General features: G+C 38.9%; 1 protein-coding gene across 1 annotated transcript in view; it reads left to right on the forward strand.

Moving 5' to 3' along the window:
* Positions 1-26,395, forward strand: part of NUP210 (nucleoporin 210) — a 155,498-nt gene that overhangs the window by 9,928 nt on the left and 119,175 nt on the right. The window contains exons 3-5 of the mRNA XM_060239833.1: positions 293-424; positions 3,465-3,561; positions 10,499-10,649. Of these exons, the coding sequence (XP_060095816.1) occupies positions 293-424; positions 3,465-3,561; positions 10,499-10,649 (380 nt within the window). The remainder of the gene's footprint in view (positions 1-292; positions 425-3,464; positions 3,562-10,498; positions 10,650-26,395) is intronic.

Raw genomic sequence — 26,395 nt, forward strand, 5'->3', positions numbered from 1 at the left:
CTGTGGCAGCAGAAAAGAGCACAAGTCCAGTAGAACCTTAAAGACTAAGAAAATATGTGGCAGGGTGTGAGCTTTCATGAGTCACTGGAGTTCTCTGAAGAAGTGACTCATACCCTGCCACATATTTTGTTAGTCTTTAAGGTTCTACAGGACTCTTGCTCTTTTCTACTGAAGAAGGGGAGAGTATTGTACAGAACTTTGACTCTCCATCAGGAAGAATATTGGAGTATAAATGATGTAAATAAATAAATCAGATTTGAGTAACATGTTGTTCTCTCATATCCTATCCAAGTGACTGGTCAGGTGCTTCGCTGTGATGCTATAGTTGACATAATACATGATATTCACATCGTGTCAACAACCAAAGAACTGTATCTTGAAGATTCACCACTGCAGCTCAAAATTCAAGCATTAGATTCTGAAGGTAAGAGTTTTTCTATTAGGTGGAATTTCATCTTAGCTCTTTTGCTCTTTTTGTGGCTGTGAAGACTGCACTTTTGTTTCCAAATTCATGGCTGCTGTCCCCCCTCCCCCTTTTTTTTTACTATGAAATTAGGAAAGCTGGTATGGACAGGGTTTTAAAATATCTAATTTCCAAATATAAATATATGTATTTAGAAGTGGTGTGTTAAAGTTCAAGGTAAAAATGAAATAAAGGAAGTCATGGTGCTGATCAATATCATCAATATTTGCCTACGTTAGATAGCAATGATGCTTTCTCATTAATTGGACTAATGAGCAAATGCTGGTATAGGAGTGTGTTGTTTCAATTTCTGGGGGCGGCAAACTGCATATTAGGTATATCAAACATAATTATATTCACATTGCGTTCACAACCAAAGAAGATGCATCACTGCAACTGAAAATTCAAGCATTGTACAGTTCTGGTCCCTGTATCTCAAAAAGGACATTGCATAGCTGGAAAAAGTACAGAGAAGGGCAACCAAGATAATTAGGGGGTTAGAGCACTTTCCCTTTGTGGAAAGGCTGAAGAATCTGGGACTTTCAGTTTAGAAAAGAGACACTTAAGGGGGCAAATGATAGAGGTTAATAAAATTATGCATGGGGTGGAGTGGATTGACAAAGAAAACTTTTCTCCTTCTTCCAAAGTACTGGAATTGAGGACATCCAATGTGCCCTGTTGCTACCCATCCAGAGGAAGTGGTTGGGCACTTTGTGAAAGAGAATGCTGGCCTAGATGGACTATTGGTCTGATCCAGCAGGACTCTTCTGATATTCTAATAATGTGTGTGCTATCACAGTTCTCTGGCCAGTGTTAGAGGAGGAATTTCAGTCTGCTGAATGTCTGCAGCAAGCATGCAGCTTCAGCACTGTTACATATTTTTGTATTTTTAAAAAATCATTTGTTTTGCTTTTGCATTATCTTTCAACATTTGTTTCAGCATTATACTGTTAAAGTATGTATCATGTATCTGTGTATCTTATATACATCAAGCCATTTGAGCTTGATTATGTTTTTAAACAATAGTTTAAGATGGGGAGGCAGCATATAATATTCCACATTCTATTGTAGTCAGTCAAGTTTCAAAGTAAAGTACATTATAAATACTTCAGTGCAGACCAAGTAGGACGAAAGGCAAATTAAAGCAGATAAGTGGTTTAAATAGTTACATGACAATTTTATTATATGAATTTAGCGATGAAATTACAATATTGAGTGTGCTTTCACAAGGAGGACACAGGCAGAAGAGATTTTTTAAAAACTGAAAATAAAGTGATAACTCAAAACCCAGATTTTTCAGGTTGAGGGGAAAGAAAGTGTTAAATGAAAAGAAATTGTACTTCTGAAAGATTAAATAATTTAAATTTAATCTACTAAGGTTAATTATACATTAGTGAAAACTAAGGCTTGATTCATATTGTGTTCAGTCATGAATTTGTGCTACAGATTAGTTGTGGTAACAGTCTGGTTTCTGCCTTGGGAGTTGGTAAGAAAACAAGTATTCGAGTTTAAATTTTTATATTCTGTGTATTTTCATCTGAATCTATTATGCCATTAAAGGTTTGGTATGGTAAGTATTCGAGTTATGTAGCAATAATTGTTGATGTAAAAAGACTAAGAGAAATTGCTTATGAATATCACTAACAGCACAATTCTAAGCAAAAGTTAAACTTTTCTATATCCATTGAATTTAACTTTACTGAGGATTGCATTGTAATGCATTATGCCACCTAGAATATTTTCTTAACTTTAGATTAATGTCTAGATGCCATTTCTACTCTTCACATTTCATTAGTTTTGGTCACATGATTAACATTTATAGAAGAAGAGCCACACAGCCATTTCTGACTGAAAGTTATAACACAATAAACTCCATTATAAGTGGCTTGATGGAGAGGGAGGCATAAACATCAATGGTTTCTAAAAACTTCTTTGAAGGTAATAAACGTCATTATAGTGTAGCCTGAAAATTAATATCACTGAGAGATGAGATGTCAGTGTCATGAAGCGATGAAGAGCTGGCCCTGAATGTTTGTAGATCACCTTTTCCCCAAAACTGGCAGCTATTGATGTAATAGCTTTTAATGAATTGTATACAGTAGTAGATCTTGAGATTTTAGAGACTTGCAAATTCCTAAGTTACTGTGGCAACACAATTACCTGTGCAGTGCAGTCTGTGAAAGAGTTCCAGTGTTACTTCCATTGGCTCATTTGGCCTAACAGCTGCTTGTGCAAGTGGTCTAATGCCATGAGTAATATAACAGTTGGCAAAGATATCCTTTTAACTTCCAGTTTTGATTTGTTTCACCAGTCATAATTCATATGTGCATAGGCTAGGGAAGTGGAACAGCTTGAAACAGTTACTTTCTGACACACTGCCCACTTATCACTACTTATCAGTACTAGGAATAGATTTAAATAAACGGATATATGGTGTTGAGAATGCCTGTATCAAACTTCTGTAGATTGTGCCTTGCAATCAGATTGTAGCTCTTAGCATGCAGTGTTAAATGAAAAGAAATCGTACTTCTGAAAGATTAAATAATTTAAATTTAATCTACTAAGATTAATTATACATTAGTGAAAACTAAGGCTTGATTCATATTGCGTTCGTACCATTTCTAATTTCCCACAGCTTTCCTTATCAGTTACTTTCATTTTTTTTAAAAAAAATTAGGTTAGGTTGTAAATGATCTCAGCCCTACATCACAAACATTTCTGTATGTTGCACTTGGCTTCTGCTAGTCAAGGGAAGGGTACTGTGATCAAAATTACTCTTTCTATAGTTCCTTAAACCTAGGCAATTGAATTGTAATTTAATTCTGCCATGGATGTAATTATTCCATCTTTAAAATAAAACTGTGGTACTGGTGCTTTAAGGTTCCATTTCATTTGCCATCTGTTTTTCCTGCTTATTGTGTTTGTACAGATCGTTTCCAGGGTTTGGGAACAGTGTTTTATTATTCTGGTTTTTGATGCTTAATTTTTTTGTTGTTTAAAGGAAACACTTTTAGCACTTCGGCAGGGCTTGCTTTTGAATGGACAATCATGAAAGATCCAGAAGCAACTGGAGTCTCAGATTCTCATAATGCACTACGGTAAGCATAATTTGTATTTGTTTTTGTAGACCTTAAGTTATTTTTGCATATCTGCTGCGATGTGTAAAGATGGGCAATAGCTGAACGGGTTGACAAAAGAAATCCCTTGTATACGCACTGCCCAGTCAAGGAATGGGCATGTGGGTAATGCAGAGACCTGTGAGTGCAGGTGGTGAGAGGGCTTATTGTTGAAGGATGCACAGGCATGTGGGTTAGAAGGGAGACAGCAGCAGTTGGCAGAGGTGGGGAGGGTGGGCTTTGGGCACTCAAAATCTGGAAGCCAAAATCAAACCATCCCTGGTAGTTGTTCTCTCTTAATGCTTACAACCTTTTCCTTTCCTAACCCTCTCCAGCCTTTCCTGTCACAATTCTGTCTTCTTGGTTTCTGCTTCCTGTTGAATAAGCTACCTTGAGTCCAAGGAGTAAGGTGGCATTAAGCATTTTTAATTGATAAAACACTGTAATGTACTGGGTTCGGAGACATTCAACAGCAAACATTCTTTATTGACGAGTACATCACAAAAACAACATGGTGGGTCTGGGTCCCCGATTATATACATTTCCCGGAACAACCCACTTATATACATTTCCTGGAACAACAGATCTTCATAGGTGGTTAGTGTTTGTCCCTTGCAGTCAGGTGACCCATGGCTCACCTCAGCACGCACAGCCGCGCTGTGTTGTAAATTCAGGGACTGAAATGCAAGACACAGCAAACTCTAAATATTATTTACCTCTTATTTTTTTGCAACCTATTTGCCTTTTGTTTGTTGCCTTGTTTGTCACCTTAACTCATGCTCCCACTTCTTTCCTTCTTTCTTTTGGTTCTGTTCAAAACATTTTCACACACCACCTCATCAGAATGTGCATGGACCCTGCCCAAAACTGTGGGGAAATTGTCCTGCTTTTTCAAAGTCCTGCACTTTAGGTTACACCTATATGCTATTATGATCTGTATACTGTCCCATTAAGCAGTATTCTTTGCCTGTCCAAGCCACAGTTCACCAGAAATGAGGGAACAAAATGTTGGTTGATAGGCTAGTTTTTAAAAATACCAGTACAGGAGAAACAGCATTGACTTTATGATGTTTTATCCCATTCTAGTTCTATCATGGCAGTATGCATAGTGTTTCTAGGAGATCTCCCATCTAAGCATTGATCACACTTAAGCAGGGTTTCTGTATCATGTGCTTCCCCATCAAATTTTGGACCATACCTATTTGCTGATTTACAGCTACTCAACTGTTGTACAGAAGCCTCAGTCGTGAGTCACCCTTACTATGGTGTTCTCCAATACAGTTTCTGGTTTCCCCTCCTTATCTGGGAAGGGAGGGTTGGTCAAATATTTGAAAACGGAGGCTTCAGTTCTTTTGGGACAGCAGCAAATGGTAGAAACCATACATCTCCTCTTAGATCTGACTTACAAGTTAATCTATTTCATTTGCCCTGAAGGTTCAGAAGTTTGACTGGCAACCAATGGCTGCAATCAGATATTGCAACAAAATATGATTTGTTGAACAGGATATAGTTGGGATAGAATGTGATCATAACAAATGAGTGTTTGATTGGACCTCCTGATCTAGCACCTGGTTTTCTCTCTTGTTGCTGCCAAGCAGAATTTCCAGATGCTGTCCTGAGCCCTTGCACTGCCTAGAGGCAAAGCATTATTCATCTCACTTCCATTGCAGATTCTAGAAGAAAGGGACACATGAGGGAGAGTCTCCTTCAAGAAAAATGTTACTTTCTCATGGTATTTCTCTTCATCTTCTCTTGTCAAAAAGGTGAAAAGAGAACAACAAACTGACAAAACTATATACCCTGCAGAGGTCTGACCCATCTATCTAAACATGGTCCACTGCCATGTCTTTAATCTTTCAGGTGTGTGAACCTCCCTGGGTTTTTATAATGCCAAGCAAGCAGCAAAAGCACAAGATTTGCTGAGCCTTTTATGGGCTTCCATATATGATGTGCGCATAAGTGTGTCAAAGGCTGTGTTAACCTTATTGCTCTCAGCTACCACTATTCATACCTTTGTAAAGAGCCTTTTATATTGGTGATTTGCAGTTAAAATTGAAATTCTCTTTAATGTGGCATATAAGTTAGTTAAGATTTGTAATAATTGCATGTTCAATTAATCAAACAAAGTCCATGGTTCAAATCCACAAAGTAGCCATAAACTGTTTTACTTTCTGTACATTGTTGACTAACTCAGATAGTTCATGGGGAAATTATGGGTTCTGGAAAGTGAGCAGATGGCTAAGCAAACTGGTTGTAGAATAGTAAAAACTGCCATGTAGTATGCAATAAGAATTATATAGAAGTATGCCTCTTTTAGAGGAATCTACGATTAGGATTTTATTCACTAATGCTAGGTAACTTTAGTAATAATATTTTAAGGATCATTCTTATTTTCTTTGTTTTATTTGTATCTTCCCTTTCTGCCCTCACAAGAGCCATCAAGGCAGCTAACAATTGAAAACACACATAATAAAAATTATATATCCCCCCAAAGCACATCATTAATTAAAACAGAGGTAAAATACATACATAATGAAATTAAATTTAAAACATTACAATTAAATTAAATGACAATTAAAACATTGGTTAGGAGGGTCAGATTACTGAGGGAATGCAAAATAGAACAAAAAGTCTTCACCCACTGGCAGAAGATAGCAGCAGAAGAGGACAGATGAATCTCACTTGGAAGAGAGTTCCAGAGTTTTTGGGCTGTGTTCGTGAAGGCCCTTGCTTTTGTTGCCACCTCCCTGATTTCTGAAGGCGGAGGCATCCAGAGCAGGGCCTCCAAAGATAACCATAGTGGTTAGGCAAGTTCATAAGGGAATATGTGGTTCTTCAGGTGGAGGTACCCAAAGCAAGCCCTCTGAGTGGGCAGGTTCATAAGGGAGCAGGTTATTCATCAGGTAATCCTGCAAAATAATGAGATATGAGTAAATGTGTTAAAGTATTGCCTAATTAGTTTGCCTATTTAATTTAGCCACAGAATAAATACTTACAGGAACAGGGTAGAATTCACTGGAGAGTTCATGGGAAATAGTCACAGAGTGGATTATTCTTCACTCTCTCTTCTCCCAGCAGCCTGACATATGTCCTGAAACTCCTCTCTGATGATCAGTGAAGGCTTGCAAGCAAAGATTGAGAGGTGGAATCATGTAAAATCTCCTTTTTATCCCTCTTCTGCTTTCAGCTTGCATCAGCAGAAAAAAGGCAGTTTTACTTGATTCCTCCAGCCTGCAACCTTCCACTTATTGATGCATGTTTGCATACAACACTTCTGATCACCTGAGAGGAGTTTGAATATAAATGCCAGGCTTCCTGGGTGAAGAGGAAGCTGAGAAATGGTGTTTTCTCAACACTTCCCTCTTTGACTGGATTAAACCTTATTTTATTCCATGGCTTCAGGGTTTATAGCAAACCATAGAATCATCCCCAACAGACCTCTGACTTCCACTCTGGGGTTCATGCCGCCCCCCTCTGAAGCACCGTGGGGGGTGCATTATCAGTTTCAGTGGAAAGTGAGAAAGTTGCACTTTGTAGATGGAAATCCTCAATTAATGGAACTGATCCAAGCCACTGTGTTTCAGCCCATTTGTGTTTCTGATGAGATGTTCAAAGTATTTGTTCTAAATTAATTTTCTTTAATGCTTATGGGAAGTTTGGGATTGTATCTGCTGTCAAACTCACTAACAGCTCACAAATCTGTTTGTGTTGAAATCTGTAAGCTACTGCTGACCTTGTGAGTTAACTTTCATGGCCTAACTGTGAACATTAACAGCAAAACTGTGGGGAAAAGAAGCTTGACTCACTTGTATTTCTATTTTGTTCTTGCATTGTACCTAAAGGACACACATTTCTTCATTTCAGACTAAATTTTTGTGCTTCAGTTTCCACCATTTTGATTAGAATCCATCAACCTTAAATGCGGTCCAAAAACAGTCTCTTTGGATATTTTTCAAGATCCTAATGTGTTTCTGTATTCCTGTCATTGATACTCTTTGAAAACAGATCTTCAGAAAAGCTGAATCAATTTGTATACATGTATTTATACATTTCAACACTAACAGATTTGTGAGCTGTTAGTGAGTTTGACAGCAGATACAATCCCAAATCTTCCATAAGAACTAAAGAAAATTAATTTAGAACAAGTACTTTGAACATCTCATCCAGAAGCACAAATGGGCTGAAACACAGTGGCTTGGATCTGTTCCATTGATTGAGGATTTCCATCTGCAAAGTGCAACTTTCTCACTTTCCACTGAAACTGAAAATGCACCCCCACGGTATTTAAGCATCAATCACCATAAATGAAACAACATGTGTTTCATTTGCTTAATTTCCATGGAGTCTCCAAAATACTTTTCTGTTCTATTTTGGAATTTCTGACCAAAGCACTAAATAAAATTTTCTCCTGTTTCCCCATATTAGAGCCAACAAGAATATTAAGTTGATGCTCTTAATTAGGAAGCAAACATACAGTAAATTTGTACTTCACTTCAGTATTGCCATTTATTAAAAATGAGTTTGATGCAGGTGAAGTTGAGCATGTTTGCTTTCAACAGGAAGGATAATCATATGCTTAATTTTCTTCTTTTAACTCCATAGGGATATAAATGTTTTTAAGCTTAGTAGAGCCATTTTTAAAAATGAAAAATACTATGCCTTTTCATCTAGACATCAGGATGAGTTATGAACAATTATTTAAAACAGTATAACAATGTAAATTAACTAAAATTAGCCACATAAATAAAAATAAAAAGCACAATTTGTAGTTAAAAAAGGAGATAATTTTGTAACCCATTGAACATACATTTACTTTTTATTTATATTCCAAAGTGGCTTTTCACATGATTTCCCCCTTCTTCACTTAATCCCCACAACAACCATGTGAAGTAGGTTAGAGTGAGAGACTGATGGGCCCAAGGGACCTGGCAGTCTTCCATGATTGAGTGAGGGATTCTAGTTATCCCAGGTCCTAGTTCAGTGCTCTAACCACGGCACTATTTTCTACACTCTATCATGCTAACATGTGCATTATATATTACCGAAGTCACAGTGTTTGTGGATAACTTGATATTAGGCTTCCCAATCCCCAGGTCCCAGAGGGGGATCCCCCGGTTTTACAGGCTTCCCCCCTCCCCCAGTCAGCTGGCCGGTGGGGGAAGCCCCGCTTCCAGAGCCATCATGCACCTCTATGAACGATTCCCATAGGGAATGATAGGGAATTGATCCGCGGGTATCGGGGGCTCTGGGGGGGCTGTTTTTTGAGATAGAGGCACCAAATTTTCAGTATAGCATCTAGTGCCTCTCCCCAAAATACCTCCCAAGTTTCAAAAAGATTGGACCAGGGGGTCCAATTCTATGAGCCCCAAAAGAAGGTGCCCCTATCCTTCATTATTTCCTATGGAAGGAAGGCATTTAAAAATTTGTGCAGTCCCTTTAAATGTGATGGCCAGAACTCCCTTGAAGTTCAATTATGCTTGTCACACCCTTGCTCTCGCCTCTGCCCCCAATGTCTCCTGGCTCCACCCCCAAAGTCTCCTGGCTCCACCCCCAAAGTCCCCAGATATTTCTTAAATTGGACTTGGCAACCCTACTTGATATGGGACCATGTGGTTCTTCACTGGAGCACCCTAGGCCACTTCGGACTAGATAGATAGATAGATAGATAGATAGATAGATAGATAGATAGATAGATAGATAGATAGATAGATAGATAGATAGCATTCAAAAGCAGACTTAATCCTTACAATAGCAACCCTATGACCTTAGGTTAGGCTGAGAGATTCTGACTTGCCCAAGGGTTCATGACATGCTTCCATGGTTGAGTGAAGGATTTGAACCTGGTTACCCAGATCCTGGTCTAGTGCTCTAACCAATACACTGCACCGCCCCAACATGCCCATTTCACATGGCAAACTTAACAGCGGTTTTAATTGCATTCAGAAGCAAAGTAGCAACCGGTGGCAATCTTCAAACACTGGCATTGTACATTCAACACAATAAGTACAAGTTAGTAACCTCAGTGTTTTGAGCCAGTTGCAGTTGCCAAATGTTTTTTCTAAGGCAGCCCCATGTTTACATTGCAATAGGCCAAGGCATGATTTTTGTAGCTGAGCACAACCAAAAAAGGAGAGAAAAACATAACTTTGTGTAAGAAAGGTAACAAAAAAAATTAAAACAAAGAAAACTGTAGCAAGTCCCGCAGAGCGCTGATTTCAATTGGGAGTGTGTTCCACCATGCCGAGGCCCGGGCAGAAATGGCCCTGACCCTTGTTGCGGCTAAGCAGATGTCTTTTGGGCCAGGGATTACCAGTAGATGATGGTCTACAGAGCGCAAGGCTCTTTGGGGCATACATAGGAAGAGATGGTTCTGAAGGTATGCTGGTCCCAGGTTGTGTACGGCTTTAAAGGCCAGCACCATAAACTTGAAGCAAATCTAGTACTCTCAATTTGTAGCCAGTGTAGTTGGGGCAGCACTGGCTGAATGTGTGCCTGCACAGATGACGCCATCAGCAAGCATGCCACATTCTGCACTAGCTGGAGTTTCCAGGTCAGGTTCAAGGGCATTCCTGCATAGAGTAAATTACAGTAGTCCAACCTGGAAGTGACCATTGTGTGAATCACTGTAGCTAAGTCCTGGGAGGAGAGAGAGGGAACCAGTAACTTGCCCTGCCTCAGATTATAGAAGGCAGACTTGGCAACAGCAGCAACCTGGGCCTTCAATGAAAGGGAGGCATCCAGGATCACCCCCCCTGTAGATACTTATCCTCTAGTAACTTCTGCATGCTGTTATAACAGGAGGAGATTTCAGGCTTACCAGGAGATGCTTCATATTTTACAGATTTTTCATGTATTTGGCATATACATTGTTGTATTTACTAGTAGTTAAAATATGAATATAATGTCTTAATATTTATAGTATCCTGAAGTTCTCAGAATCAACGTATATACCTCCTTCCTATATTATGAAGATGGAAAAGATTGCCAAGCAAGGAGACATTGTTTTAGTGTCTGGCATGAAAACAGGAAGCTCAAAATTAAAAGCAAGAATACAGGAATCTTTTTATAAGGTAAGGTCTTAATATGATCCATTTTGTACTGCATTATCTTAACAAGATACATTTTTTTGCTCCAACTAATAAGTGCCATTAACAAGCCTGATATAATGTTGGCATTGTATTCAAAGTAAAATTTAGGAGTCCTATAGTATCTTAAAAACTGGAAAATTTACTGTGCCCTGAACTTCAGTAGCCAAAATGGAGGAAATCGTGGAGGAAAGAGCGATTGGGAAATGAGACTTCTAAAACACTAAATCATAATGTTTTTAATATTAATCTAAATGTTTAATCATTTACTTGACCTTGTTTTACATAATCTATATTTGGGTGTTAAAAAAATTCTTCTGGGATTGTCATTAGTTGCATGTGAATATCAGGCTTCACCAAATTCTGACTGTAACAGATACTTTGTTGCTATTCTTGCCTTTCCTGTTCTTTGTCTTTCTTTTACCATATGCTTTGGTCCATTGTTTTTGAGATTTTTTTTAATATAAACCTTTGTGATACCCCTCTCTATTGATTTATTCTGTTATAGTTTTGGGGAGCTAAAGAAGCAAGAAATTGGTACATCCCCATCCATATCACTGTAGTTAAGGGTGGCACAGACCAGGAAATCCTGGTTTGGTTTGTGAACCAAATTGACCTGATTCCCAAACTGGTTTGAATGAAAAACACCCCCCCCCTTGGGGCTTGAGCAATGTTCCCTCTAAGCTGCAGAGTCTTGTGAGCAAAAATTCTACTTTGTGAGCTACTGGTATTGAAGTTGTGAGCTACTGCATAAATTATTGTGCTCTGGGGTCATCCTTCCTGGGCTAAGACAAAAATCCGTGAGTTGGAGACTAAAAATCTGTGAGCTAGCTCATGCTAACTCAGCTTAGAGGGAACACTGGCCTACAGGCTCCAAAATCACAAGGTATCACTGACTGACTCTCCTCTACATGCCCCTCAAGTTTGGTGAAGATCGGACTTTGAGGGTCTGAATTACAGACCCTCCCCCCGAAAAAAAGGTGCCCTAGGACTGTGCTTTTTTGAGAGATATCGAGCATGGGTTCAGGAGTGCATACACCAGACCACCCTCCATCCATCTGGAAATGTGATCACTGGGCAGGAGAATACTGCCCTCCCTGTCCAGAACCAGGAGCCATCCACACAGTTGTGGGTGGCTGTGTTCCCCCAGGCTCACCCTCCATTGGCCAGCAATGTGATAAATGGGAAGGGCTGATTCACCCACTCTCCCCATGCCCACCCTCCCACTGCCCCAACAACATGATTTCTGGGCAGGGCTGATCCTTCTGCTCAAAAAGGGAGCCTCCTGCAGCATTGTGAGTGGCTGCATCTCCCCTGGCACACCTTCTCAAAATAAATTTCAGTGCTAGTCATTGAATGGCCAATGGAGATATACCCCAAGGGTCAAAGAAGCAGGGACAGACATTCCCTCTCCAAGTGAGTTAACCCTGTACAGACACCTTCAGGAGCAGGAACAGGGGCATAGGGGCCCAGGCAGCTGTTTGGATGTGTCATCAACAGAAGTATAGCAGTCCACGGGCCACGTGATTGTGTGGAAAGTCTAGATGGCCCTCCCCAGCTGGGCTAGGGAGCTGCCCACACAGCTGCAGATGGTGGTGTCCCCCTTCTCAGAAGTGCTACCTGACAGTGTCCTATTACTTTAAGGTGAAATGGAACTGCCTAAGATTGAGTGATCCTTGAGTACAGGTGTTGTATTGTCATCAGGTGTGAGCCAATTAACCAATATGGAATGGGATTGGTTAAGGGCACTAGAAATGCAGTAGCCAGCTACCAGTTCAGTGTGGGATAGGAAAGGACAGTACTAGTGTGGAATACTGTTGGATGGATATTGGAATTGATGACTTTGGACTGTGTATTGACTAATCTATTGGACTTTGTATTTGTACCGCTGCCTGGCTCTGATTGAATGTAAGTGTATGACTGTTGGACTGCCTATTGACTCTGATACCTGCCTGAACCCAATACAGTTTGTTGAACCCGCTATCTGTGTATAGTGTCTTCCTTGGGACTGCAACTGAGACTGGTCTGACCAGTGGGAACTTCTGTTACAACTCTGTCACTACCTGTTCCACATGCAGGGCTGGAGAGACAGGCACAAATTAGAAGTCTCAATGTGTGGATGAGACAATGGTGTAAGGAGGAAGGTTTTAAGTTTGTTAGGCACTGGGATGCTTTCTGGAACAAGCGGGAGCTGTACAAAAGAGATGGTCTCCACTTGTTCTCAGATGGAACCAGGCTGCTGCCGCTTAAAATAAAAAAGGTGGCAGAGCAGTTTTTAAACTAAATCTTGGGGGAAAGCCGACAGAAGATGAAATGTCTCTGGTTCAGGAGGACTCATCTCAAAGAGATGAAGGGTTAGCTGTTACTTTTCTACCGAGTAATGGATCAGAGTTGTCCACTGAGATGGTAGCAAACAGTATGGAGTGTCTGCCAAAATCTCGAGCCAGCAGGAGGAAGGATGCAGGCCTAACTTGCCTGGGAAATTATAAATGTTTGTATACAAATGCTAGAAGTGTTCGAAGTAAAATTGGTGAGTTGGAATGTTTAGTGTTGGGGGAAAACATAGACATTGTGGGAATTTCAGAAACTTGGTGGAATGAGGAGAATCAGTGGGACACGGTGATTCCTGGATATAAGTTACTGTATATCAGAAGGATAGGGAGGGAAGGGTTGAAGGTGGGGTGGCTCTGTATGTCAGAAAGGGTATACAGTCCAGTAAGGCTGAGGTCAAAGAATTAGATTCCCTTCTAGAAATGGTTTGGGTCGAAATAGAGGGCCCAAAAGGGAGTTTGCTATCGGCAACCAAATCAAAATATAGAGGACAATTATAATATGATGGAAGGATTAAAGATAACGGCTAAATGTAAAAACTGTGTCGTAATAGGTGATTTTAACTACCCACAGATTGATTGGGTCAATATGTGTTCTGACCGAGAGAAAGAGATCGAGTTTCTTGATGCTCTCAATGACTGTGCTATGGAGCAGATGGTCACAGAACCTACCTGGGATGGGTTCGGTCCTGGATTTGGTCCTCAGACTTGGTGAGAGATGTAAAAGTGATTGCACCGCTTGGGAGCAGTGACCATAACGTTATTGATTTCACCATTTGTATAAATAGAGAGTTGCCCCAAAAGACCAGCACAACCACGTTTAACTTTAAAAGGGGTAAATTCTCTGAGATGAGGAGGCATGTGAAGAGGAAACTGAAAGGAAAGGTAAATACAGTCAAAACCCTTGGGGAAGCTTGGAGGCTATTTAAAACGACAATCCTAGAAGCTCAGATAAAATATATACCACAAGTTAGGAAAGGCACAAACAGGTATAAGAAAAGACCTGCATGGTTAACTAACAAAGTAATGGAAGCTGTAAAAGATAAGAAGGACTTCTTTAAGTGGTGGAAAGCTAGTCCAAGTGAGATTAATAAAAGGGAACACAAGCTGTGGCAAATCAAATGCAAGACTGTGATCAGGCAGGCAAAAAGGGACTATGAGGAGCATATTGCAAAAAACATAAAGACCAACAATAAAATTTTCTTCAAATATATTAGAAGCAGGAAACCAGCCAGGGAGGCAGTGGGGCCCTTGGATGACCTAGGGGTCAAAGGATTACTGAATAGCTGAGAAGCTGAATGCATTTTTTGCCTCTGTCTTCACTGTGGAAGATGAGAAGTGTTTGCCTGCTCCAGAACCACTTATTTTGGAAGGGGTGTTGAAAGACCTGAGTCAGATTGAGGTGACAAGAGAGGAGGTCCTACAACTGATAGACAAATTAAAAACTAATAAATCACCAGGTCCAGATGGCATACATCCAAGAGTTCTGAAAGAACTCAGAGTTGAACTTGTGGATCTTCTGACAAAAAATGTAATCTTTCATTGAAATCTGCCTCCGTTCCTGAGGACTGGAAGGTAGCAAATGTCACTGCCATCTTTAAAAAGGGTTCCAGAGGAGATCCGCGAAATTACAGGCCAGTCAGTCTGACTTCAATACTGGGAAAGTTGGTAGAAATCATTATCAAGGACAGAATGAGTAGGCACATTGATGAACACGGATTATTGAGGGAGACTAAACAAGGGTTCTGTAAGGGAAGATCTTGCCTCACTAACCTGTTACAGTTCTTTGAGGGGGTGAACGAACATGTGGACAAAGGACACCCAATAGATGTTGTTTACCTTGACTTCCAGAAAGCTTTTCATAAAGTTCCTCATCAGAGGATCCTTAGTAAGCTCAAGAGTCATGGAGTAAAAGGACAGGTCCTCTTGTGGATCAAAAACTGGCTAATTAATAGGAAGCAGAGACTGAGTATAAATGGGCAGTCTTCGCAGTGGAGGACCGTAAGCAGTGGGGTGCTGCAGGGCTCAGTACTGGGTCTCATGCTTTTTAACTTGTTCATAAATGTTTTGGAGTTGGGAATAAGCAGTTAAGTGGCCAAGTTTGCAGATGACACTAAATTATTCAGGGTGGTGAGAACCAGAGAAGATTGTGAGGCACTCGAAAGGGATCTGTTGAGGCTGGGTGAGTGGGCGTCAACGTGGCAGATGAGTTTCAATGTGGCCAAGTGCAAAGTAATGCACATTGGGGCCAAGAATCCCAACTACAAATACAATTTGTTGGGGTGTGAACTGGCTGAGACGGACCAAGAGAGAGATCTTGGGATCATGGTAGATAACTCACTAAAAATGTCAAGACAGTGTGCGATTGCAATAAGAAAGGCCAACACCATGCTGGGAATTATTAGGAAGGGAATTGAAAACAAATCAGCCAGTATCATAAAGCCCCTGTATAAATCGATGGTGCGGTCTCATTTGGAATACTGTGTACAATTCTGGTCACCGCACCTCAAAAAGGATATTATAGCATTGGAAAAAGTGCAGAAAAGGGCAACTAGAATGATTAAAGGGTTGGAACACTTTCCCTATGAAGAAATGTTGAAACGTTTGGGGCTCTTTAGCTTGGAGAAACATCGACTGCGGGGTGACATGATAGAGGTTTACAAGATTATGCATGGGATGGAGAAAGTAGAGAAAGAAGTACTTTTCTCCCTTTCTCACAATACAAGAACTTGTGGGCATTCGTTGAAATTGCTGAGCAGTCGGGTTAAAATGGATAAAAGGAAGTTAAGGGTGATTAACATGTGGAATTCACTGCCACAGGAGGTGGTGGCGGCTACAAACTTAGCCAGCTTCAAGAGGGGGTTAGATAATAATCTGGAGCAGAGGTCCATCAGTGGCTATTAGCCACAGTGTGTGTGTGTATATATATACATACATATATGCCTACATATATATACATACACACATATATAAATTTTTTTGGCCACTGTGTGACACAAAGTGTTGGACTGGATGGGCTCTTGGTCTGATCCAACATGGCTTCTCTTATGTTCTTATGTTCTTAAGCTTGGTTGGAAATATTCCCGATGATAGGGATAGGTTGACATTCTCAGCCAAGGGACCCCTAATACCATCTCCATCCTCTTTAACAAGTCAAGATGGACATCGGTCCAGAGAACAGGTGGTGGGCTTCACTGCAGCCAAGATGCTATCCACATCCTTCTGAGTGAGGCAACTGAAGTGGTCCAACCTGGGACCTGAAGACAGACAACAGGCTTCCAGTTTCTGTACCGTCTCAATTGTGGCTGGAAGATTTTGGCAGAGTTGAGACCTCATCTGCGAAATGAGTCGCAAAGGCCTCATAGCCAATGTCCAATTCCCTAACTTTTTGGCTACCTGCCGGCACCCTGGTCAATGATTGAATTATTCTAAATAATTAGGCTGGGCGCGATTTCGCAGATGCAATGGAGACTGCATAGAAACCTTTCTTTGTGGACTTCATTGCCTTCTCATAGACTTTCAGAAACGTTCTATAAGAGGTTCTAGACTCCTCGTCATAAGATCTCCGCCACACTCGCTGTAGCCGTCTAAGCTGTCGCTTCATCCTCTGCAGCTCCAGGGTATACCATGGAGCCGCTTTGGCATGGCAGTGAAGAGGGCGCCAGTGGGCGATACCGTTGATGGTTGTAGAGAGCTGGGAGTATCAGTCCTCCACTAACTCAGCCAACGAATCACCAGGGGGCATCGGATCCCGCAAAGCTTCTTGAAACCGCTCTGGGTCTAGTTGGCTTCGCGGGCGAGCATAAATCTGCTCGCCTCCTAAACAGGAGGGAGGTTGCAAGTCCAATTGGACTTTCAGGACGTAATGATCTGACCATGGAACTGTATCAATAGCAATCAGATCAGGTGTTATCCCGGCCCCAAAGACCAACTCTGCAACCTGTCATGCTGGAGCTATAACACATATTTTGTTCCCAGGGGCTGTCATTCCAGTCCCAGAGTAGTCTATCTGGGCCCAGAGATCTTAATGGAATTTTTTCTTAATTAGATATTTTTACTTTGTACTTAGTATTTCTGGTTATTTGGTTATGTTTTATATTACTGTATCGCAATGGAAAATCCATTCTGCATTTTCTTTTCAGGGTTTTTTTTTTTTTTTGCTGCAGTGTATTTCAGTGCATTCTTGGCTCCATTATCTCCAGTGGGGTTTCAGGCATCTCCCATTGTTTCCACTGGGCAATCCTGTTTTTAGTACATCCCTGGTTTGCCCACCCTTCACAGCAAAAAATCCCAACCAAACAGAAAAAAACAGAATCACAATAGGGGAACCCAGGGAGAGCAACTCCTCTGGCCACTGACTGACTAAATCACTAAACCTCCCCAATGCCTACCAGCAGAGCTGTTTCCAGTTGCAAGGACAACCTCTGCCCCAAAACACATGCTCCTCTTGTGCTTGTATACATCCTCCCTTCCATTGGTACAAGTAGAGATGGATGTCTGTTATTGGCGAGCAGTGTTATCAAGCTTGGGAGGGTCTCTGTGTTTTTAGGGCTGGAAAATACCACTCCCACCAGCATTTACACACAAAAGTTTTTTGAGGATGGATTTCTTCTCAGAATGCTTCCTGAGCCACAGCAAAAAGCTTGGAGAGGTCCATTCTGAACATTCCTAAGCCATGCCTCCTGAGCTTTGAACTGGGCAAAGTTCAGCCCAGACTTCCAAGTCTGAATCGGTTCATTCCAATCCCTAATTGAAGTTATGTCTGGCTAGATATGTTTTGTGAGTCTGTTATTGATGTTCTTTGATTTTTGCCCAGTAAAGTGTGTTATGAACATAATATTAAATAAGTAGATAATGGGCTTCATACTCTTGCGTTTACAGGGATTAAAACTGCAGAATGAAGCGTTGTTTTCTGCACATTACAGTTCCTCTGGGTATTCAGATGCCTGACGGGTAAAAATATGTATCCATATCAAATGTGGATTTTGCAGAGCCAGCACCACTGTGGCAAAGTCAGACAGATTCTGTTCCGGTAGAACATTATCAGCAGAATATGGACTATTCATAACATCAAATCTACAGCGAATTAACTAGGACTGTCATAGAAAATTTCAAGTAATGAAAATACACTCATTTTTCATTTAGTGAAAATCTGTAACACTAGTAGTGTTGCAGATTTTTCTGCGAGTGAACATGAGAGAGAAATAAATACTTGAGTGCTTATAATCCAATTTGAAATTAATTTGCCTTATTAAGTATTAACTGTATAGCTTTTAAGTAGCATCTTTAGAGTAATCAGCAACTGATTTTGAAAGGATATGTATACAAATCCCATGATGTATTGCTATGTTGCATTTGTGTTTTTATATACAATTTTGTACCACATGAAACAGGCAAAAAGCTTTTGTACAATAGCCTGGAACAGATATTTTATGCTGATCTTTCTAGCCAGCTTCTAACCACTACTCTTTCATTTTTGCCCCCCCCCCCTTTTGCTTGATGACAGATTTGTACCACTACACTTTGACTCTCACATACCGAAAACATAATGAGGCACCTATGTATGGATAATGTGCTGAGTTTTATCCGGCATATCTCTTGTCCCTCATTCCTGATCAACCTTCTTCACACAACCCATATAAAAACATTAGCTACCATCATCTGTTTTTTCAAGCAACAAGAAAAGTTTTTTTAAAAATTCCTGTATAAGGATAAAAGGAATCCCAATATTATGGGGTTTTATTTTGGTAGCATAAACTAAAGTGAAACTGAGCTTAAATTGAACTTTGGGGGAAGTACCTGTGAATTTCCTGCTTTGTGCATGTGGATGACCCGGGGGGGGGGGGGGTCCTTCCAACTCTATGATTCTGTGATTCTATTCTATGAAAGGTAGATAGGTAGAGTGTATTATTAAAAAAAATCCTAGGCACAAATTAAAACCAGAAAGTTAAAATCATGTGTTACAGAAGTAATCAGGATATATGACATTACATTAGAAGGTAAAAATCAGAATCTTTAAAAATAGCAAAAGGCAATCAAAAGGTTGTTCTACCTTCCTTGGGAGGTGGTGGTCTCTCCTTTCTTGGAGATTTTTAAACAGAGGCTAGATCAGGGGTGTCGAACTCATTTGTTATGAGGGCCGGATCTGACATAAATGAGACCTTCAGGGCCAAGCTTCTATATAGAGCTTCTACAAACACAACACCTGAAGAGGAGGTTACCTAGCCTTTGGGATTCTTGCAGTTTGTAATATTTATTTGTTTGTGCTTATAATATGATTTACATTGAATATATTTCTATGCATAATTTTAACTTTAGTGAGTGAAATAATATCATTAATTCACTTCTAAAATTTATTTTTTTTTATTTAGCATTTTATCTTACTCTGGAAGATTGCAAACTTAATTTGTTTCTCATTGAGTGGGTTAAATCTTCTTTAGATATTTACAGTAATCCCTTCTAACTATGCTCTTCATAACCTTTGTGCAAGCTCACCGGAAAATGAAAATTATACTTCATCAGCCATGTGGCAATACAAATTACTGTTGCTTAAGCTAACTTGCCTTCTTAAATTATCATTGACAAGTTGATGTCAATTTCATTTCCCAAAGGGACAAACCTCTTGTGCTAAAGAAAATATAAACCTATAGAATTTAATAATATACATTAATTCTAATAACTTCATACTAGAATAGTATTTTTTTTAACTGTTCAGGTAGACAGATTGCAACAGGTTATTTTTTAAAATGTGGACCAATGGATATACATGAAAACTGAAAAGCTACAATTATTGTATAATTTTAAAAACAAAACAACTTTTTAAAAAACTGATTCCATCAACAATTGCAGACTTATTACTTGGAGAGCAATAATGACTAAACTTTGACCTTCCACATGTGTCCAGACATAGTTATGTTTCAGAATGGTGTTACAGTGTACAGATGGATTTTGTGTTTTGTCCATAAATGTATTGTGTTCTGCCTTTTGGTTAGATCTTGAACTTTTATTCCATTATTGTAAGAAAATACTTGCCAACTTTTGCAGGAAAATAGACACAGAAATCTAGTTTTATTTACTCTTCTATGAAGCCATAAAAGTTCATTGATGCTGCAGATTCATGCAGAACTAAAGTATTGTATGTATGATGAATAGTCTCATGGTTTATTTTTTAAAAAACAACACATTTTTATCACTTATGTTTAATAGTGTCAGAGGGTAGCGAAGTTGTGGGCAATGTTCCCTCTAAACTGCAGTCTTGTGAGCAAAAATCCTACGAGCCCCTGGAATTAAAGTTGTGAGCTTTTAAAATAGTGTGCTCTGGAGTAATCCTTCCTGAGCTAAGACAAAAATATATGAGCTGAAGGCTAAAAATCTGTGAGCTAGCTCACACTAACCCAGCCTTGAGGGAACACTGGTTGTGAGTGAGAAGTTGTTTTTGGTAGGAGGCTGCCTTTGGGCAAAAAAAGTTTTGCCTCCCAATGCCTTTGAGAGAGGAGTAACATTTTCCTCTACAGGTTGTAGTTAATTAAAAATGTCTTGATCCAATTTGAACTGAAAGCTGTATGTGACCAACCAGTGATGTTCTGTTGATATTTCATTTGGGACTGTCTTAGAGCAGGGTATTCCTTTGTATCAGTCTTGATTTGTTGATCTGTTTCTTTACTACATAAGATGGGCATTTGTAATTCAAAAAATATCTGGTCTAGATTTGCAGGAGAGAATCACTGTCTGAAGCACTGGAACAAATGTGGCTGTAGTTTAGAGCTTGGTTGTGGACAATGGATTGTTTGGTGTGTTAAGGATGGTGACTGGAGACTTCCAGTTTTGAGTCATGGAGGACTGAGGTGCTTCTCAGCAGAGGAGCAGACCAGAGCCTCTGTTCTGGGCAGAGAAGGCGATCCTAACGCCTGCTGCCTTCTTCTCCCAGGCAGGGAGAAGCCCAAGACATGCATGTTAAATTCTTAGGGGATTTACTTTGGCTGATGAGGAATTCCAGTGGGGTTCCTTTTTGGCTTTGAAGGGTCCCCAGAGAAGGATTGCATTCCAACGTCTACAGAGGACTTCTGAGGTCATTAAATTGACTTAAATTCACCAGGATTCAAAGCTTCTTTGGAACTGAATAACGTCTACTTTTGAAGAGAACGGTGTTTAAAAGGATCGAACTTCTAAAGGTAAAAGATCTTTATCACTCCGGGACTAAAATAAGACTTATTTCAAATAAAGATAAAGGTCTGGATCCAACCATGTTATGTTAAAGTAAGGAAGATAAAGGAGGGGGTAATTTTGGGACTAATGAACTTGGAGAAATAAGGTTAAAAGAAGGAAAACAACTGTTGTTTTGAGTACCTGTGGTTGGGCTCAACAACCCCCTCCGAAAACAGATTTGCTGACTTGTGGGATGTCACAGGAAATGACATTATAGAACTAACATGAGATTTCTCAACCATCGTGGCAAGAAAGGAAGGAAGTGGCCATTAAGAGAAAGGAAAACTGCAAGCCTCCTAGCCCTCTCTGGCACTATAAATCATAGAGAAGTACTGGTGGCCATTAAAAGAAGGTCAAAAGTTTAAATTTTTTAAAAAAGTAAACGGGACTTTAAAAAATAGTGAAGCCGGCAGATATCATCATTAAAAGGTTAGATCTATTGGACTATATGTTTTGATTCAATTTTGGAGCACTCCAGGAGAAAAAGGAATTTTTTTAAAAAAGGGAACAGAAAAGCCATGGACACCATTTTGAAGAAAATGAAACTTTAAAAAATTAATATCTCGATTTAGGAGCCTCTGAGATTGGCAATTTTAGGCTCATCTAAAAGGGCATGCCTTAATCTATAAGACTGTGATATTGAAAATTAATTTGATGAGGTCAGCTTCTGAGCCTATTCCAGCAATGGGCAGACAGTGATGTCTGTGAATAAAGCAGGAGCAAAGCAGTTTCGTATGACAGCTAGGACACTTGAAGAAGCAAAAATGTCTAAATGGCAGGAGGCAATAGAGGCCATGGAGGCAAGATTGGTAAAAGTAATAAAGGATTCAATAACAGAAAGTAAGAAAGAATTAAAAAAAAGACATTGAATCCAGTGCAGAGGTGATTAAAAAATAATTAAAAAAAAGAAATTGAGGATCTCAGAAAAGACTCCCAAGCAGCATTAAAGAAAGTGCAGGAGGTTGAAGAAAAAGTGAAAGACCAAGACTCAAGGATTGACACAGTGGATTCCACTATTTAAAAAATGCAGGAGAAAGCAGTGCTACAAGACTTTATAATGGAAAACCAGATATGTTTGAGAGGGGTGCCTGAATCTATTAAGACTGATTTAAGGACATACATATTAAAAATCATTGTTGAGTTTTTGGGGGATGACCCTGATGAAACTAGTTATTTTTATGACTATATTTACAGGGTTAATTCAGAATATGCCAGAAAAAACAAACTACCAAGAGATGTGGTAGTAAGATTTGTGACAAGAGATATGGTGGGAAAGATTCCAAGTAAACAATCTGAAAATGCATTGGAGGTGGATGGCAGTAGTGTAAGAATCATGAAAGAATTGCCAAGGAAAGTTATAAATGACAGGAGATTATACAAAAAAACTGACTGAAAAGCTGAGAGAAAATGAGATGAGATACAGATGGATACTTCCAGAGGGTTTAAGTTTTGAACATAAAGGAAAGAGATTTACAATTATGTGTCGATGCACTTAGAGTCCAAGAGGGTGATTCTTAGTGACGCAAGAATGAAGGCTGTACACAGTAGCTGTAAAACCACTATATACATTTATTTACACCAATCACTCTTCTCACTGACAATATGCTCCGCTGCAACTCCAACTCCATTAACCCACACACACCATAGTTACTCTGTACATTTATACATTGGACAGCCAATCAGCAACTTGCTGTGTCATGCTGACTCTGCTGGCTGATGCAATACCTCTGGCACCCAGCCACCTGCTGTCATGTAGATCATCTAGTCTTCAGATCTACTTTCACTTCTGCAGCCCATGCTATAAGCTGTCACTTCACATATAACAGCGACATTATGAGCACTCAAGAAATGATGAAGTTTTTGGATGAACATAAGGAGTTTGGGGGTACAGATTAAAAATAGAAAATCATGATGGATTACAAATTAATATATTGGAATGCTAATGGACTTAATTCACCGCAAAAAAGAAAGGCAACATTTCATTGGATTGAGAAACAAAAATGTAATATAATTTGCCTACAAGAAGTACACATTAAAAATGGATTACAAATTTTTATGGAATAAACAACTGGGTGTGGAATTTTGTTCATTGACTAAGGAGAAAAAAAGGGGTGTTGTTTTCTATGTTAAACAAGAATTGGACCCAAAATTGATTTTTAAGGATGATGATGGCAGATATATTGCAGTGGAAATGACGTTGAACTATAAAAGAACTTTGTTATTGGAGTTGCATGCCCCAAATGGTGCAAAAGATTCTTTCTTTAAAGACTCTTTCTTTGGTGGGACGGTGGCTCAGTGGTAGAGCATCTGCTTGGTAAGCAGAAGGTCCCAGGTTCAATCCCCGGTATCTCTAACTCAAAAGGGTCCAGGCAAATAGGTGTGAAAAACCTCAGCTTGAGGCCCTGGAGAGCCGCTGCCAGTCTGAGTAGACAATACTGACTTTGATGGACCAAGGGTCTGATTCAGTAGAAGGCAGCTTCATATGTTCATATGCTTCATATGACATTATGCAACAATTAGACCAAGTGATGTATGAGCAAATTATGCTAATGGGGATTTCAATAGAAGAGTTAAAAATATTTTGGACAGATCTGGGAAAAAAAATAATGAAGGAAAATTACCAAAGTCATTTTTTGAGTTAGTAAAACAAGAAAGTCTGGAAGATATATAGAGGGAATTTAACCCTAAAGAATGTGATTATACTTTCTTTTCAGCAAGGCATAATTCGTTTTCAAGAACTGATATGCTATGGAGTAAAACAAATCTTGGACTTATAACAAAAAATAGATTCTTCCTAACGTAGGGGCAGACCACAATCCATTAATGTGATCTACAAAACCTGTGAAAAAGACTCTAAGATGGCGGATAAATGAAGATTTGCTACAAAAATGGAAGTAGTGATGTTTCTGGAAAAGGAGACCAAGTCTTTCTTTCAAATAAATGAAAAAGAGGACACTCAATTTCAAACTGTGTGGGATGCATATAAAGTGGTAATGAGGGGTATCTTAATTACATTGAACAATAAAGATAAAAGAGCCAAAGACCAGCTAATGGTGGATATTCAGAAAGAGATTGTAAAAAAGGAGAAAGAGCTTAAAAAGAGACCTAGGAAAAAGAAAATTATAAGGGAGATTACAATATTACAAAGTCAATTGGGACATTAAATAAAGAAGTGGAATGGAATTTAAAAAGACTTCAATAGAAATCTTTTGAAGGAGCAAATAAACCTGGAAAATATTTGGCCTGGCAAATGAAGGAAAAAGGGGAGAATAAAATTATTAACAAAATCATATTGGGAGGTAAGGATATTGTTGACCAGGAAGGAATTAAAAGAGAATTTTATAAATATTACGCCAAGTTGTTTAAAGGTCAAAAGGTGGACAAGGGAAAAATTGAAGTATATTTACAGAAAATTAAAGTAAACACCTTAACAGAAAATATGGAGAAGGTATTAAATTAACCAATTGAAAGAAGAGAAGTAGAGGTGGCAATTAATTCAATGAAAATAGGGAAAGCACCCGGTCCAGATGGTTTTACGGCAAAATTTTATAAAGTGCTTGTGGAGGCGTTATCACCAAAACTTCAGAAATTGATGAATATTATAAGAACAGATGGGAAAATACCAAACACGTGGAAAGAAGCAGGAATTTCATTGATACCGAAAGAGACAGAGATGCCACGAACGTAATAGACTATAGACCAATTTCACTACTTAACAATGACTATAAAATATATGCTAGAATCTTAGCAGAATGCCTTAAACAGCATTTGAACAATGTTATTAAAGAAGAGCAAGCAGGATTTCTTCCCAGGAGGCAAATTAGAGATAATTTCAGAACAGTGGTAGATATTATCAAATATTATGAGAAATATCCGGAAAAAGAAGTAGCATTATTTTTTGCAGATGCAGAGAAAGCATTTGATAATGTGCAATGGGATTTTATGTTTGCAGTGATGGAGAAAATGAGATTGGGAGAAGATTTTATAAGAATGGTGAAGGCGATATATACTGAACAACAAGCAAGACTCTGTATAAATGCAGACTTGATGGAAAAGATGACAATTAGTAAAGGAACAAGACAAGGTTGCCCTCTATCTCCATTGATATTTATAATGACTTTAGAGGTTTTGCTTATGCAAATTCAAGAAGATAAGGAGATAGAGGGTTTGAAACTCAGAGGTTTTTCTTATAAATACAGAGCATTTGCAGATGATGTAATGTTTATAAATGAAAATCCCACTCATGTAACCCCATTGTTGCTTCGTAAGATACAAGAGTATGGAGAACTGGCAGGTTTTTACATAAACAAAAAAAAAAATCAAAAATATTGTGCAAAAATATGTCAAAGAGTAAACAAAAAACTACAAAATTTAACAGAATGTGAAGTTACTTCTAATGTAAAATATTTAGGTGTGGAAATCACAACAAAAATATTGATTTGTACAAAAATAATTATGAGAAGCTTTGGCGTAAGATTGATGGAGATTTGATAAAATGGAACAAATCGAATTTGTCTTTACTGGGCAGAATTTCCGCAATTAAAATGAATGTCTTACCAAGAATTATGTTCCTGTTTCAAACAATTCCAATAGTAAAAGATAATAAACAATTTAGTAGATGGCAAAGGAAAATCTCAGAATTTGTATGGGCTGGGAAAAAACCAAGAATTAAAATGAAAATTTTGATTGATGCAAAAGAAAGGGGAGGTTTCCAACTACCTGATTTAAGGCTGTATCATGATGCAGTATGCCTGGTGTGGATTAAGGAATAGATGACGTTATTAAATAGAAAACTAATAGTACTAGAAGGTCATGGAAATGTTTTTGGTTGGCATGCATATATGTGTTATGCGAAAAGTAAGATGGATGGGTTTTTCACACATCACTATATAAGAAGCAATTTGTTAAATACATGCTTAAAATATAAAAGATATGGAGATAAAAGGAAACCGCTTTGGATTGTGCCAACTGAAGTAATAAAATTATATTCTGGTATCAATGAAGAGAAATGGCTATCATACAAACAATTGTTAAAAATACATGGAGGGAAATTGATTTCAAGAATTTATAAACTATTGTTGAAATAGTCTATGGAAGATGAAGTAGTCAAATCTCAAATGATAAAATGGGCGATAAATATAAATAAGGAAATACAGATGGAATCATGGGAGTACTTATGGAAGAACTCTGTGAAGA

The sequence above is a fragment of the Heteronotia binoei genome, chromosome 5 (assembly GCF_032191835.1).
Source record: "Heteronotia binoei isolate CCM8104 ecotype False Entrance Well chromosome 5, APGP_CSIRO_Hbin_v1, whole genome shotgun sequence".
In the NCBI taxonomy this organism is placed as follows: Eukaryota; Metazoa; Chordata; class Lepidosauria; order Squamata; family Gekkonidae; genus Heteronotia; species Heteronotia binoei.